The 13593-nt window shown below is 47.4% G+C and overlaps 1 protein-coding gene across 4 annotated transcripts in view; it reads left to right on the plus strand.

Annotated features, from left to right (window-relative positions):
* The window catches only part of LOC119376795 (chromodomain-helicase-DNA-binding protein 8), a 178252-nt gene that overhangs the window by 152454 nt on the left and 12205 nt on the right, over positions 1 to 13593 (plus strand). For all 4 annotated transcript variants that reach the window (XM_037646517.2, XM_037646514.2, XM_037646526.2 and 1 more), the window contains one exon: positions 5942 to 6019. In XM_037646517.2, coding sequence (XP_037502445.1) covers positions 5942 to 6019 — 78 coding nt within the window. The remainder of the gene's footprint in view (positions 1 to 5941; positions 6020 to 13593) is intronic.

Raw genomic sequence — 13593 nt, forward strand, 5'->3', positions numbered from 1 at the left:
TTAACGCCAAATGAGGCATGCCGGAAGCAGTTGGTGATCGTGCTTGCTGTTCCAGACATCCAAGCAGCCTGTAGCGTCTCGATCGCCATGTAGAGGTCGATTGTAGTCTCGCGCTTCGTGCTCATATTGAGTAGAATTCAGTCGATTACACGCTTGCGGTACCGTGCTCAACGCTACGCCGAAATCTTCGGCAACTTTTTTTCTTCTTGACGCCGGACTCAACGGCTTTCAACATAGGCGCCTTCTGCTCGATTGTAATCGTTTTGCGCTTTCGTTTGCCGTTGCCGTCGTCCATCTCCTGTCTAGCGGCGGGAACCGAGAGAGACGCTGTTCTGATGCACACGCAGCGAACGGCAAGCCTGCGCCCACGCCGCACGGTCGCCGCGTCGCCGTCCACGTGCGCAACGAGAGCGGGCGATCCACGAGTTCCGCGGGAGAGGGTAGGCCGGGTGACGTGCGCGGGTGGATCCACGAGTTTCAGTGGAAGGGGAGGCAGGCAGACGTGCACCCTCGCGCGTGTTGGCAGGCGGCTCCTCGGGAGCGCGAGGCGCGAGTTTTGAATTACCGCATCCGTGATGGGACGTAAACCGTCGCGCGCTATAAGACATTAATTGCCGGCTACCAAAATGGTCAGTAAATGCTCGGTGGGAAAAAAAAAAGGTTCGTTATATCCATTGCGAGGAAATTTTAGCTTCGTTAAAACGAGGTTTTAAATACATGGGCGTCTATGGGAATTTCAAGGGGAATTACGATTGCTTCGTTATATCCATTAGTTCGTTATATCCCGCTTTGTTATAACGAGCTTCTACTGTACGTCCAGAGGCTGCAGCATCTATGTCAGACCGCCTGGAATGACGGCGAGATCAGTCCGCAGCTCCTTCAGCTTCGTCCGAACGGAGTCGACAAGGTGACCGCGGAAGCTCTCGACGACCAGCAGCGATGGGTAAAGAAGTGCCCCTGGGCAGCGTCCCCAGACAGTCTTTACCCAATCGACCATAAGGTCAGCGGTCATCCAACCTTTTTCCTGTACTCGTACATGAATTCCAGGAGGGAACTTGGCCTTCGGGAGGGTCTTCCGTTTAAAAATAACAAACGGTGGCAGCTTCCGCCCATCCGCTGTTACGGCAAGCATGACGGTGCACCTCTGCTTCTCGGCACCTGTTGTCCTGATGTGCACACTCCGCACACCTTTTTGTTCAACAGTTGTGCTTGAAGGCATGTCGAAGTTGAGCAGCGTTTGATCCGCGTTTCCAATCTGCGAGAGCAGGAAGTTCTTTTCTTCCCGGATCCTAATCACGAATCGATGAAAATCGACGATGGTGTCCTCATACGCCGAGGGTAGCCGCTGACACAAAGTCGTCCGCCTCCTAAGTGACAATCCACTTCGGCACATAAATCGTGTGGCCCACCCGTTGCTTGCGCGGAAATCTTGCGCCGGGATGCCCTCCTTCCGGGTAATTATGCGCGCCTGGTTTCTCATCAAGTCGATCGAAACGGCACACCCGTCCGCGCGGAGACCCTTGATGTAGTCAAGCAGTGCCGCCTCAACCTGTGGATATTTCCCAGTCTTAGGCCCACGGAAGGCCTTGTGTGTTGTGTTCGTGGCTTTCAGCTGTTCGTGCTGCCGTCGCCAGTAGCGCACACAAAACTCGTCCACGCCAAAGTGCCTGCCGGTGGCCCTGTTGCCGTTTTCCAGTGCATAATCGATGACCTTTAACTTGAACGCAGCTGTGTAGCTTCCGTATCGGCCCATTGTGTTGCTGCAGAATGGACGCTACTACACATGCGACACGGAAACTGAACACTAACACTAAACATGGCGCTCGATACGCGAACTTCACTTGTGGCTTGGCCTGGATTGGATTAGGGCTCCGTGCGCTGGTAGTATGCATGATGCGTAAGAGATGGCGCTAGGCTGCTGTGCTATCATCATCATTGGCTGGAAGAAGCAGACGACATTTGATGCTGCGATTTTTCGGGGTGCGATATTTACGCGAGGAAAAAAAAAATCGGTTTTTTGTTGGACGATGTGGGGGGTGCGAGGATTATGCGAGTAAATACGGTATATGATGTCCTGATTTTAAATATGCAATTATTTCTTTATTACAATTTTCACTATCTAAAATATCAAACATATCATCTACCTTGTTAGGAGTAAGATTTATTTTTAAACTGTGATAGTTATAAAGCAAATTAGCACATCACAAAAACCTGGAATGAATGCTACACGAAGTAAAATAAGAATGGATGTTCTAGGCCTATTTGAACAAAAGTTATGGTACGTTGAACTTTTGTGAGCAAAATCGCACTTTAACATAGACTCACTCGCAAATGTTTAACGTATCATAACTTTTGTTCAAATGGGTTTAGAACGTCAATTCCTGTATTACTGTTAACAGTTGTCATTCCAGGTTATTGTGATGTGTTGATTTGCTTTATAACTCTCACAGTTTAGAAATAAATCTTGCTCCTAACAATGCAAAAACTATTTAATATTTTAAAAACTGCATAATGTATTACTAGAACAATAATTGCATGTTTGAAATCAGCACATAAAAATAACTAAGCTGTGAAAGTTGCATAGAAATCTACTCAAAAACAAGAAATACATTTCTAAATAGGGGCTCCCCTTAAGTCACTTTGCCGCAGCGCAGTGGTGTCATGCAGAAAATCGTACTGAGATTGGGAAGGGGCTAGTAGCTGTCATGGAACAGACATTTTGTCCCATAATTTCACACGCGTGCACACGTCATATAATAACGAGTACCAGTTGATTGTGTAACTCTAAGAGCACTACTGGCAGTCACTGAGAGGTTAAAGTTTGTGACGTTGAAAATATAAATTCATGCCAGTTTTCTTTTGTGTTAACATTTTCCATTTATGGGAACAGCCGAGTTCTTCTGATAGCACCCTTCAAGTATTGTATTGGAAGTAATTGCATGGCTGTATTTGTTGAAAAATTTAATTATCCTTATTTTTAAAACTATTTTTTTTATTTTTACCTTGAGCCATATTACGTGTGTCTCTCTGATAAAAGAAAACCTGAGGAAAACAATTACGAATTTTTTGTGTAATGAAGGAGTTCCTAACATGGTGTTTATGAACACTTGGAATATGTCGTAGTAATCCAGGTTGTCTACCGACCGGGAAAACCGGGAATTCTCAGGGATTCTGGGTAGTCTGGAAATTCTCAGGGAAAACTCAAGGAAATTGTGCTCCCATCAGGGAAAATCCACAGTAACTTTATTGAAAGGCAACGAAAGTCGCGGTAGCGCTGGTTCGATATTTTGTGAACGCATTTTTCAAATCAAACGGCCGCTGCGGCTGCGGGGAAGTGGCGCGCACCTCGTCTGTCATCGCCTTCGGAGCGGTGAAGTGGGAGAGAATCCGGCTAATGCGTGGCATGCGGGAACCATGAACCACGACACATCGTATCGCGCAATGTTGTCAGGGTATTCTGTGACTATGCGGTGTAGTTCTGTATTCTTTCTCGCGCGTGCTGTGCGTTAGCGCCCGATATGGTGTTTTTGTGATCGCCGCTTGTCAAGTAACAAGCATGATTAGTTGTAGAAGCGGTAGCAGTTGATGTAATGAGCTTGAGTTATCTTGCAAGCGATCGCGATCGTTCAGGAAGCGGATGTCTTCGACAAGGCTGGTATCTGGCAAGCCATCCCGATCGGCGAGAAAAAAGACGGCGCTTGTTGGCTGTTATCGGAGAGCTCACTCGCTCAGATCCCGAGCTTCAAAGATGCTATTTAGAACTCCGTGAAGAATAGAATAAATTTCCAGGCGAGAGGTAGCGTAACTAACAGGCCAATTCACAGCAAGTGAAAGCTTTTTTCTTTCTTTTTTTCCCGATGAGGGCACTGCTGAAACAAGTTTTAGGCAGTCGACTGATATTTTTAGGGGCTGCAGCTCTCAATTACCAGCCGCACCACGTGGATGTTTTCTACAAAGCCGAATTACAAAACTTTTCAGAGCCAAGGCATAGCGGCGACCGAAATTCGCGACACCGGCACGGGTCCCATTTGCTCGATTCGGCGCGCGATGTCGGAAAACAGCAACGTTTCCACCATAATCGGATGTGCCGTAATTCAGGCTGTTGCCGTGCTTTTATGCGATCTTAGCCCGCAGCTATATTGCTTTTTTTTTTTTTTTGCGATAGCAATTATATAGACACTCCGACGCGATTTTTTTTGCCTTCGCCATGATCTTCCTTATCAAGTCCAAATCGCGATTACATCACCCCGCGCGTGTGAGGTGTTATCTCCATGCGCGAGTGAGAGCGCGCGAGCGCTGCCGACGAACGGGGTGAAACAAGCCAACCGTCTCGTTCGCGCGATGGGCACATGTAAAGCCCCTCCATCAGTAGACGCGATGGAGGGGCTTTAGGCACATGGAGATAGGAGCCGGCAGGTAGGGGAGGGGGTAGGGCTGCGCGAGTTCGACAGGAAGTGCGTACTTTGTACCAGCGGGTGTGTCGCGTGCGCCGCGGTATTTTTAGTGGGGATCAGCAGACGGCTCATACCTTTAAAACTTCCGTTGAAGCCATAGCAGTGGCGGATCCGGGGGGGGGGGGGGGGGGGGTAGCGGTGGTCGCCCCCCTCCCCCTTAAGCCAGTCCCCGCCCACTCCCTTCAGTGCCTGTCGTCCACCTCCTTTTCAGGCTGCCTGTTGAGTTTGCCCCCTCTTTCAGGTTGCTTTGCGTGCCACTGCCCAAAAGGGGTAAAGAGAATCTTGTCCCTGCTCTCTACCTCTCTCGCTCTACCTTTTCCTGCTTCCCTATGCACATTTACAACGAAGGCTTCTTAGGCACCGCCATAATCCCCTCTGGGCTGTTGTAAATATGCGTGACCCACCAAAATGCAATGCTGAGCGGGGGCTTCAGCCTTTGTAAACCCCCCCCCCCCCCCCCCCCCATATACATTATGTACCTGAATCCGCCCCTGAGCCATAGATAGGGCACTTCTCTTAGTGCAGCGGCTGTGTTTTCTGAAGGAGCAAGCTGCTAGCCTGTATTCATATAAAATTCCTCTTTGTTGCTATCAGATTTACTATTTTGCTCTCGCAGTGAAACTGTCTCTTTTTTTCTAACGTGGGATGGTTTTCGATGTTTTGCATTCGTGGAGAGCAAATAGTTCGGCTGGGCAACATGGTAGCAAAGGCGTTGCATTGCTCTGGGCAACGCGCGAGGATTTGACAACCCGCAGCAGCAGAAGTGCAATTCCACAGTGCATTAAACCCGCATTTGTTTCGTATTTACATGTGACACTCTGGCAAGGCATCTAACTGTGATTGCTGCTCCTCAGGCTCAACAAAATTTATTTTTTTTCACGCAAAAAAAATTAAAAAAAAAGTTTTTTCATGTTGCCATATTAGTCGAGCATTCTTGTGGCATTTTCAGTTTAAGATTAATCCTTCAGTAACTATGCCTTCCATGAAAGGTCGAATTTCAGTTAAACGAAGTTTCGATATAACGAAGTGAGTTGCCGATTTTACCAACTTCGCTATATTGAGGTTTAATTGTTCTATGTACTATTCAAATGGGATTAAGTCGTTTTTATTTTCTAACGTGCGTATTAGAGAGTGACATCACCGAGCGATATGGTCTCTACCCATCTTGACATAAAACAAACTTCTGTTTCACTCAGGGAATTTTAGCAAAAACACCCAGGGAAAACCTGGAAAACTCAGGGAATTTAGAAAAGTCAACTCGGTAGACACCCTGTAATCCATTTGAGTAATAATTTTAATAATAAATATTTCAATAAGGCTGCTACGACTTCCTTTCTCTTTTTTGCCTTGCAGTTGTCCCATTACATCATTTCATTTGGTTGCTGTTGTGCCTGTCTTTTTTTGTTACAGACGCTCTTTTTTTCTCTGTTATGTGTGGTGCACATAACTGATGTTGCTGTATTTTTTCTGTTTAATTTCTTGTGCAGAGGTGGTTGCAGCAGGCAAAGCAAAATGAAGATGCGAAAAACCAGATGTCTCAGTCAACATCTGCAAGGCGCAAACGTGTATGTACTTAATTTTTTCTTGTTGAGAGCTTGACTTTAAAGATGTGGGGTTCCGTACCTTAAAGCACTCTTCACCTCGTACTAATTTCTTAAGGGCCTTCGAAACTGTCCTTATTTGAAATGTGTTAGGGGAACAGTTGTATCTTGTTGAAGCGCCATCATCTTCTCATCGTCAGCGTATTTCACATCCACTACAGGACGAAGGCCTCTCCAAATGATTTCTAATCAGGGCTGGGCAAAGATACTTTGAAATTGTATCGCGATACGATACAAGATACCCAGGCAAGAAGTATTTGAGATACAAATACAAGATACTGCAACACTGATTGTGTCCGATACTATACATTCCAATTGTATCTTAAGATACTTCGATACATTCTCAAATTTGTTAAAATATATCTATATGACGGAGCATTAAATGCCTATGCACATAGATATTTGCTTGAAAACTTATTAACTGCGACGAATTGTTTCATTTGAATGAAAACTCTGTTAGTATCTCAAAAGTTTTGTACTTCCTGTTCATGGTATATGTTTCATTCCGAAACAACTTATTGGCGCTGTTTTAGCTGCTTAATATGACAGCTCTTTATACATTTCGCTGATAGTGGTTCTTGCTTGTAGCTTTTGTAACTGATGGGAGCTAGTCGCTGCTCTGCTTGCTGAGCAGCAAGCGGGTTGCCAAGTAACCATATGAACTTCAATGAGAAGCCTCCGCACGATGGTGCAAATACCGTTGTGGCGTTCTACCTTGCCGGTAAACATATTACGGTTTTCGCAATAATGGATCACCGGTCAGGTGTACGTCACCAAGAACATGTGCAGCCCAGAAACGTTTCAGACGAATTGTATAGTTGCGCAAAGCGCTGCAGAACACCGCCACTAATCACGTTATTGACTTAATAGATCCGATTACCTGGTGACTAGCAACAGTAAAAGGATTCAGGGAAGCCTAAACAACGAAAACAAATAACAGTAAAAGCTCGTTAATTCGGATTTCACGGGACCGGAAAAAATGTCCGAATTAACCGAATGCCGAATTAACGAATGAACAGGAAAAACAACATTAAAATCAAGTTGGAGAAGCATACCTTTATTTGCTGAAGTATTTTGTAATGGTTGTCTGCGTTTTCACGCAGATTCCGGCTTACATTACAATTTTTCTTAACTTTTCCAAATGGCCAACAGCACGCAAACTGTCGGAAGTGCTCAGGCAAACGCCCTCTAATATCAAAAGCGCCTCCGAGACTTCCCGTGAGGTGCGATGAGGTCGCGACATCATTAATAATTTCTTGATCAGGCAGGAGACCAGTCGTGGCGACACAATCATCAATCGCGATGTAGTCCTGAAGGGTCATATCTGTGGGAAGGACAGCATCGAAGGTCGGGCAGTCACCGTCGGTTGACTCGGCTGACACCTCGTCGATGCCACCGTCGGCTACTGCCGCATGCTCGGGCCTCACATGTAAACACGGTCACAACGGGAAAAAACAAGAACTCCGCAAGAGACGGTGCCGACACAACACAAGGGAAAATGGCGTCGGAGGCGCAGTGGAGCGAAGAAAGAAGACGCCGACGTTCGGTGACGCCGCGATCGCCCCCACTAGTTGATAACGATGGCGATGTCACTCAAGTTTCGGTTTCGCCCCAGTGATGCCAGCGCTGCTTTACCACACATTTGTGTAGCGGCAGCCGTCAGAATTTGTCCGAATTAAGCGGTGCGGAGCCCAATTCTGACGAATTAACGAAGGTTTGGTCCCATAGATTAACATGCACTTTGGCTGGGACCAATAGAGCCGTCCGAATTATCCGAATTTCCGAATTAACAGGTGTCGAATTAACGAGCTTTTACTGTATATCTAAGTAAAATAGAAAAGCGGTTCCGTATCAAACACAGCGAATAAGTATAGAAACACGATACAGGAGGCACCCCCAAGAGCTAATAATACAGTCAAATGCCGATTTTTCGGACTCCCTAGGGACCGCGAAGCTGTCCGAAAAATCGGGCAGTCCGAAAAAACAAATTCATGCTTTTTTATTCTGCTCAAGTGGTCAAATCGCGACAGCCACGTCCGAAATAGCTTTAATGCCTCCCAGTACAATCATCAGGCATTTTGGTGCGTGCCCAGGCTCTCGCAAATACATTCGATACCTGCCGCGAACCCCACTTAACTACGTACGTGCCAACCGCCACTTTTGCATCTTGTGATGAGCGCCGCAGATATCAGCAAAGCGCGGAATAGATTACGGCTATCTCGTATGAAGCGTTTGTAAACGATGACGCGGAACACAAAGACTGCGGCGGAAGCATGGACGACTCGTCCGGCTTTCCCCAATGCGTGTGCGCATGTAAAAATGTGCACACACATCGCCGAATCGCCGCCAATACGCAGCATTTGCTGCCGTGTCAAGCCGATCGTTTCTAGTTGTGTGCAGCACATCGCCAACTAAGCTGACGCCGTCACTTTACTGTTGCTGTATCGTACGCATGCACGCATTTATCATGAAAGGGTTCGTGATGTGCACTTAGTTCCTGACCGCACACGGGCGCAACAATGGCGAGCTGGTTTCGTCCGCGAAGGCAACGCGTCTATGCGGCGCACTTAGCAGTCTCGCTCAAAGAGGCAGCAGGAATGGCGGCGCAGCGCATTTGGGTTCTCGCCTATTAAATGCGTGCAGTACCGACGTAACTGCGCTAGGCCACGTGCACTACCGAGCAGTTAACTGAAGATGCTTATCGTAAGGGTTGTCAGCTATTAAGCTGTACTGGCGCGTTTGCCAGCTGCCGCCATCACGCCTCTGTGCATTTCCGCTGCTTATCCGTAACATCACCGCACAACGCTGCGATAGCGCCCCCTTTGAATTTCTGGTCTGCTTCACCCCATAACCCTTCGGCATTGCGGTAAAGCTGACTTTCGGATTCCGCTACTGTCTCAAATAGATCGACTGGCGAAAGCGCTGGTTCGAACCTAAGAGATGATAGACGCGCCAGAGGTGGGGGCTTCAAATAATGCCTTTCGGACCTTCAATTTGGGCAGAAAGTCCGAAAAATCGGACGCGGAATAGCTTCAGCGTCCGAAATTTTGGACGTTCTAATACATTGAAGTCTATGGGGCTGGTGACGGTGCCGCGAAAGCGTCCGAATTTTCGAGCATGTCCGGAAAATTGGGCGTCCAAAAAATCGGCAGTTGACTGTAATTGTTGTGTTTGACGTTGAAAAACCACAATATGATTATGAAAGACGCTGTATGGAGGGCTCCGGAAATTTTGAACACCTGAGGTTCTAAAACCTACATATAAGCATGCGAGCCTCTGCCATTTTCCCTCCATCGAAATCCGGCTACCTTCGGGCCAGAAGTCAAGCGCCATAAGCACTAGACCACCGCAGCGGGTCGCCACTAATAGCTATGACAATTAAATTCAGTGCCTATGGAAAATGGCGTAAAGCGACTCTTTGGGACGCTCATGAGAAGAACGGAGCATATGGTATAACAGTGTTTCTCGAACATCTTTGCCAACGTATTTAATATGGCGCCTAATAATTTAGGTTATTATAATGCAAACTTAAATCTGCTAATTTACTTAGCAGTAAGCAGAGTTATCGTTACTGTACAGATACTCCAGGCGCGCCCGGATTAATATATATTTGTTCTCAACATCACCTTTACATGACAGTAAATTCAAGTGGAATATAAGTATATAGACTTATATTCCGAAACAGAAGCAGAAATGACGCAGAGAGTTAAAACTAGGAGTAACGCAGAGAGCTTACATTGGCAGCATGTTAAAGGCATATTGCAGTAAGCAGAGTGGCAGAAAAAAAAAACAATATAGGAGACCTAGGTAATGTACGAGATGGAAAAGAAGGACCAGCTAAGAAATAACTTCTGCTAACAATCAAATTATGATTTTAAAAACCCTTTGAATAAAAGAAAAACAGACGTACGCCAAGATAGCGTCTGTTAGGTGAATGCTTGTTCTGTTAAATTCAGCATCGGTACCGTTGGTGCCATAGCTGTTATAATCTTATTTGCATATAAGTCAATCTCATTGCATGTAATGCAAACTTACATTCACGAGATCCTTCAAATCGCCGAAGTGTGAAAGCCACGAGAGGCAAAGCAACCCGCCATTCTTGCATTCTTCAGACTTCGTAATGAAACACCACGCAAGAGGAACTTCGATAATGACTTTATAGTGGCATCAGCATGTGTGCGAAAGACGCCGCACGCATTGTAGCACGCGGCACAGGAGAGTGGCTAAGTGCCGAGTATCATGGCACTGACAAAACTAAAAAAAAAAAAGGATTAAACAAAAATTCGGCTTGGCGCAGACATTCGCACGCTTGTCTGTCGAGATGACGCAAAGCTACCTCGTAACTCTGCTCAACCAATATATAGGGACGCGCGGAGCTTATCGCCTATCCTCAATGGAAAACTCTTGTGGAAAGATAAAATAATGTCACTGCCTTTAGTTTTATTCCGGTGACTTAGTGGCAGCAGTGTCAGCGTGAGAAGCTCGAGCTCAGCCAACGTTTATTGCTTCGCACGGTGGTGGTGCGATCGCAGTATCTTGTATCTTAAGATACACGATACATTCTTCAATGTATCGGAAATACAGATACAGTCAAACCTCGTTACAACGAACACCACATTAACGAACATTTCAAATTAACGAACTTTTAAGAAATCCCGTGCCGACTGCTTATAGTTTCAATGTAAAAATATTTCACTACTGCGAACTTCAGAATAACGAACATTTCAGAATAACGATCGTTATTTAATTCCCGTGTAATCTTAACAACACCTCAGTACTACGAACTTATATCCCGAAATGCGAGGATTCTTAGATTTCAGTGTATCGGCCATGGCAGTCGGAGCTGTAAGGTAGCAGACGACGCAGCGCGAAGAGCGGACGCCCTCCCGCAAAAACCGGAGATGGCGCAGGAGAAGAAAGACGCGGGCGGAGAATTTTTTTTTTTTTCCCTCCATTGCGGAGGCGACAACGCATCAGGTTTTGTAAAGGCCCAACCGCATGCATTGCACGCGACTTTCGAGCGAAGGCGGCTGCGAGCCTGCGACAAACGGGCTCCGTCGCGCTGTCGCGACCGGGCAAATTACGAAAAAGAATTACAGAGTACATGAATGACGACATGCCAAATTTATTATTGTCTTGTTTGAGATAAGGATGCCATAAAAGCGTTTTGTGACTTCCTTTTTTCGCAATCTTATGTTTAACCGCGACAGTAGTATCTGCTGTGATCCCATGGGGCGCCCGGAAGCATACGCTGCCTACGCTACGTCGCACTTTGCAAACTGCGTTATGTTGGGGTTAGTCCACGAGGCGCATCTCGACAACGTTTCCTCTTGCTGTCATAGAACGTTTAAGAAAAGCCGCAGCGCCTCACATCATTGCTTCGCAGGGAGAAGGGCTACCTCACACGACGACGATGTTGACATTGCAGCAAGCTACCACCAATGCAGCAAGCTACCATCGAAACATCAAAACGAACCGTCGATCAATATTAACGACAAAATACGGCCGCTGCCTCGCTCTCTGCGTGAGATGGGGCTGTAAAGAAGGTAGTCTATAACTTGTATTCCTTGAAGTACGCGCCGATTGGAAGCATCACGAGCAAATTGCAACCGAAGCAAGGGTCAGAGATGCCGCCATTTTGCCGATCCGGGCGACAAGCGATGTTTCCTGGCTTTCCAGAAACCTGCGACGCGACAAGCGACGGCGATGGATGGCCCTCCGCGGCAGCAAATCTTGTCGGCTGTCGTTCAAAACTCGCGTGCATGCAGTTGGGCCTTAAAGGGACACTAAAGGCAAATAACAATTTATGTCAGAGTGAAAGCCCAATGTATGACAACTTCTAAAATGGCAATATTATCAACAGCAGCGCCCTACTTACCGAGAAATTAAGCTAAATGTATCACATGATGAGCGCCACGAGTGGGACATTTTCGAAGTGATCCCGATGACGTAGGGAAGTCGGCCTACAATAAATCACTAGTAATCAAACTAGCAGCAGTAAAAAAAGAACATTCCGAGCATCAAAAGCCGTAATAAAATGCTGTTTGTTCGTTTCCGCTTGATTCATGGAAAACAAAACCTCCGTGGCGTTGCCATGGGGAACGGCGCGCGTGGTTCAAAGGTTCCGTTTTCGCCGAACTGTGCCTCGCCCGTCTCAGTGGTAGTTTCGGGATTGCATACTGCCGTGCGTGCTTTGCGCGCTCGTGAAAGTCGCTCTGACAGAAAGTTTGACGAAATGCCGCATGCGTGTGATATTGCCGGATGCCCGAATGGTGCACAACGCCAGTGCTGCAGAAGGAAACCGGTGTGTCTTTTCACTGGGTGCCGCGGAATGAACCCTTACGCTCGAAGTGGCTTAGTGTCATGCCATTGCGCCAGTGTGCTAAACAGACAAAACCTCTGCGTCTGTGCTCGCTGCACTTTCGTACTGAGGATTACGAGACCAACCGCAACTTGGTGACGGCTTTGAATGTGCCCATCCGAGCAAGTCTTTGCCGCAGCGCCGTTGTTGCTACTGTGGGTCCCGCTACTTCCACTCGGCTGCTACTAGTGTCGGCGGCCACGCAGTAAAAGCGGGCAACGTTGGGCACGGCAGCAGTGACGTATTAGAGTCGTATTTTCAGGCGGGAGATTTGAAGCGCGCTAACGCGATGCGGACCACTAAAAACGTGATTTTATTTCAAAATAAGCACTTCCTTGGCACAAAAGCAGCGCTACGAGGTTTCTGGACCGCTATTTCAACCAACGTTTATAGAACCAGGTCAGTTGCAAAACTGAGCGATGTTGCGCGGCGCCGCCGCCATCAGCGACAGATGTGGCGCTGCTGTCGCAACAGGATTCACTCACTCCGGCCGGCGTTGCGGCGCGTCGCGTCAGTATCCGTGGAGGCTGCTTTCTGCGCGAACAGCTTGGCGTTTTCTGTTGTGCTTCGGATATGCTGCGTGTCTTCACCCTGGCGACGTGTTCTGTTCCGAGACACCCCAACATTTCTTTTGTGCCTAGGGTTACCAACTCTTCAATGAAGGGAGTCGGGACGGGTCGAGGGGGGGGGGGTCCAATGGTTCGGCCTCTTCAGCTGGCTACGTGCTGCTCGCGACACTTCCTCTTGCTGGAGAATGTATCCGTAAAAGTTGTCGCGTTTCGCACAGAAGTTCAGAGAAAGTAACTAAAGCCCTTCGCAGCCACCACTAGCCACCGCAACATTGCTTCGTGCGTGCTATTCGTGAGAACTTTGTGTTCTGGAGCGTGACGCGCGTTGTCGGGCGTGCGTTGGATCACATAAAAAGTTCTAACTGGACGGTACGGAATAAATCCGGGACATATAGCTGTCCCGACAGGGACGGCTCGCAACGCTGTATAAAAAGTAGGGACAGCCCTGCGAAATACGAGACGGTTGGTAACCTATTTGTGCCCCGCGTGACCTTGACCAGCGAGCGACGTGGGATCGCGCCATTCCTCGTATGGACAAGAAACTGTCCGACATATCACTTGTATGTGATATGCACATTCATGAGGAAGACATCCTGAAGACTTTCACT

Source organism: Rhipicephalus sanguineus, chromosome 1 (genome assembly GCF_013339695.2).
Source record: "Rhipicephalus sanguineus isolate Rsan-2018 chromosome 1, BIME_Rsan_1.4, whole genome shotgun sequence".
Classification (NCBI taxonomy): Eukaryota; Metazoa; Arthropoda; class Arachnida; order Ixodida; family Ixodidae; genus Rhipicephalus; species Rhipicephalus sanguineus.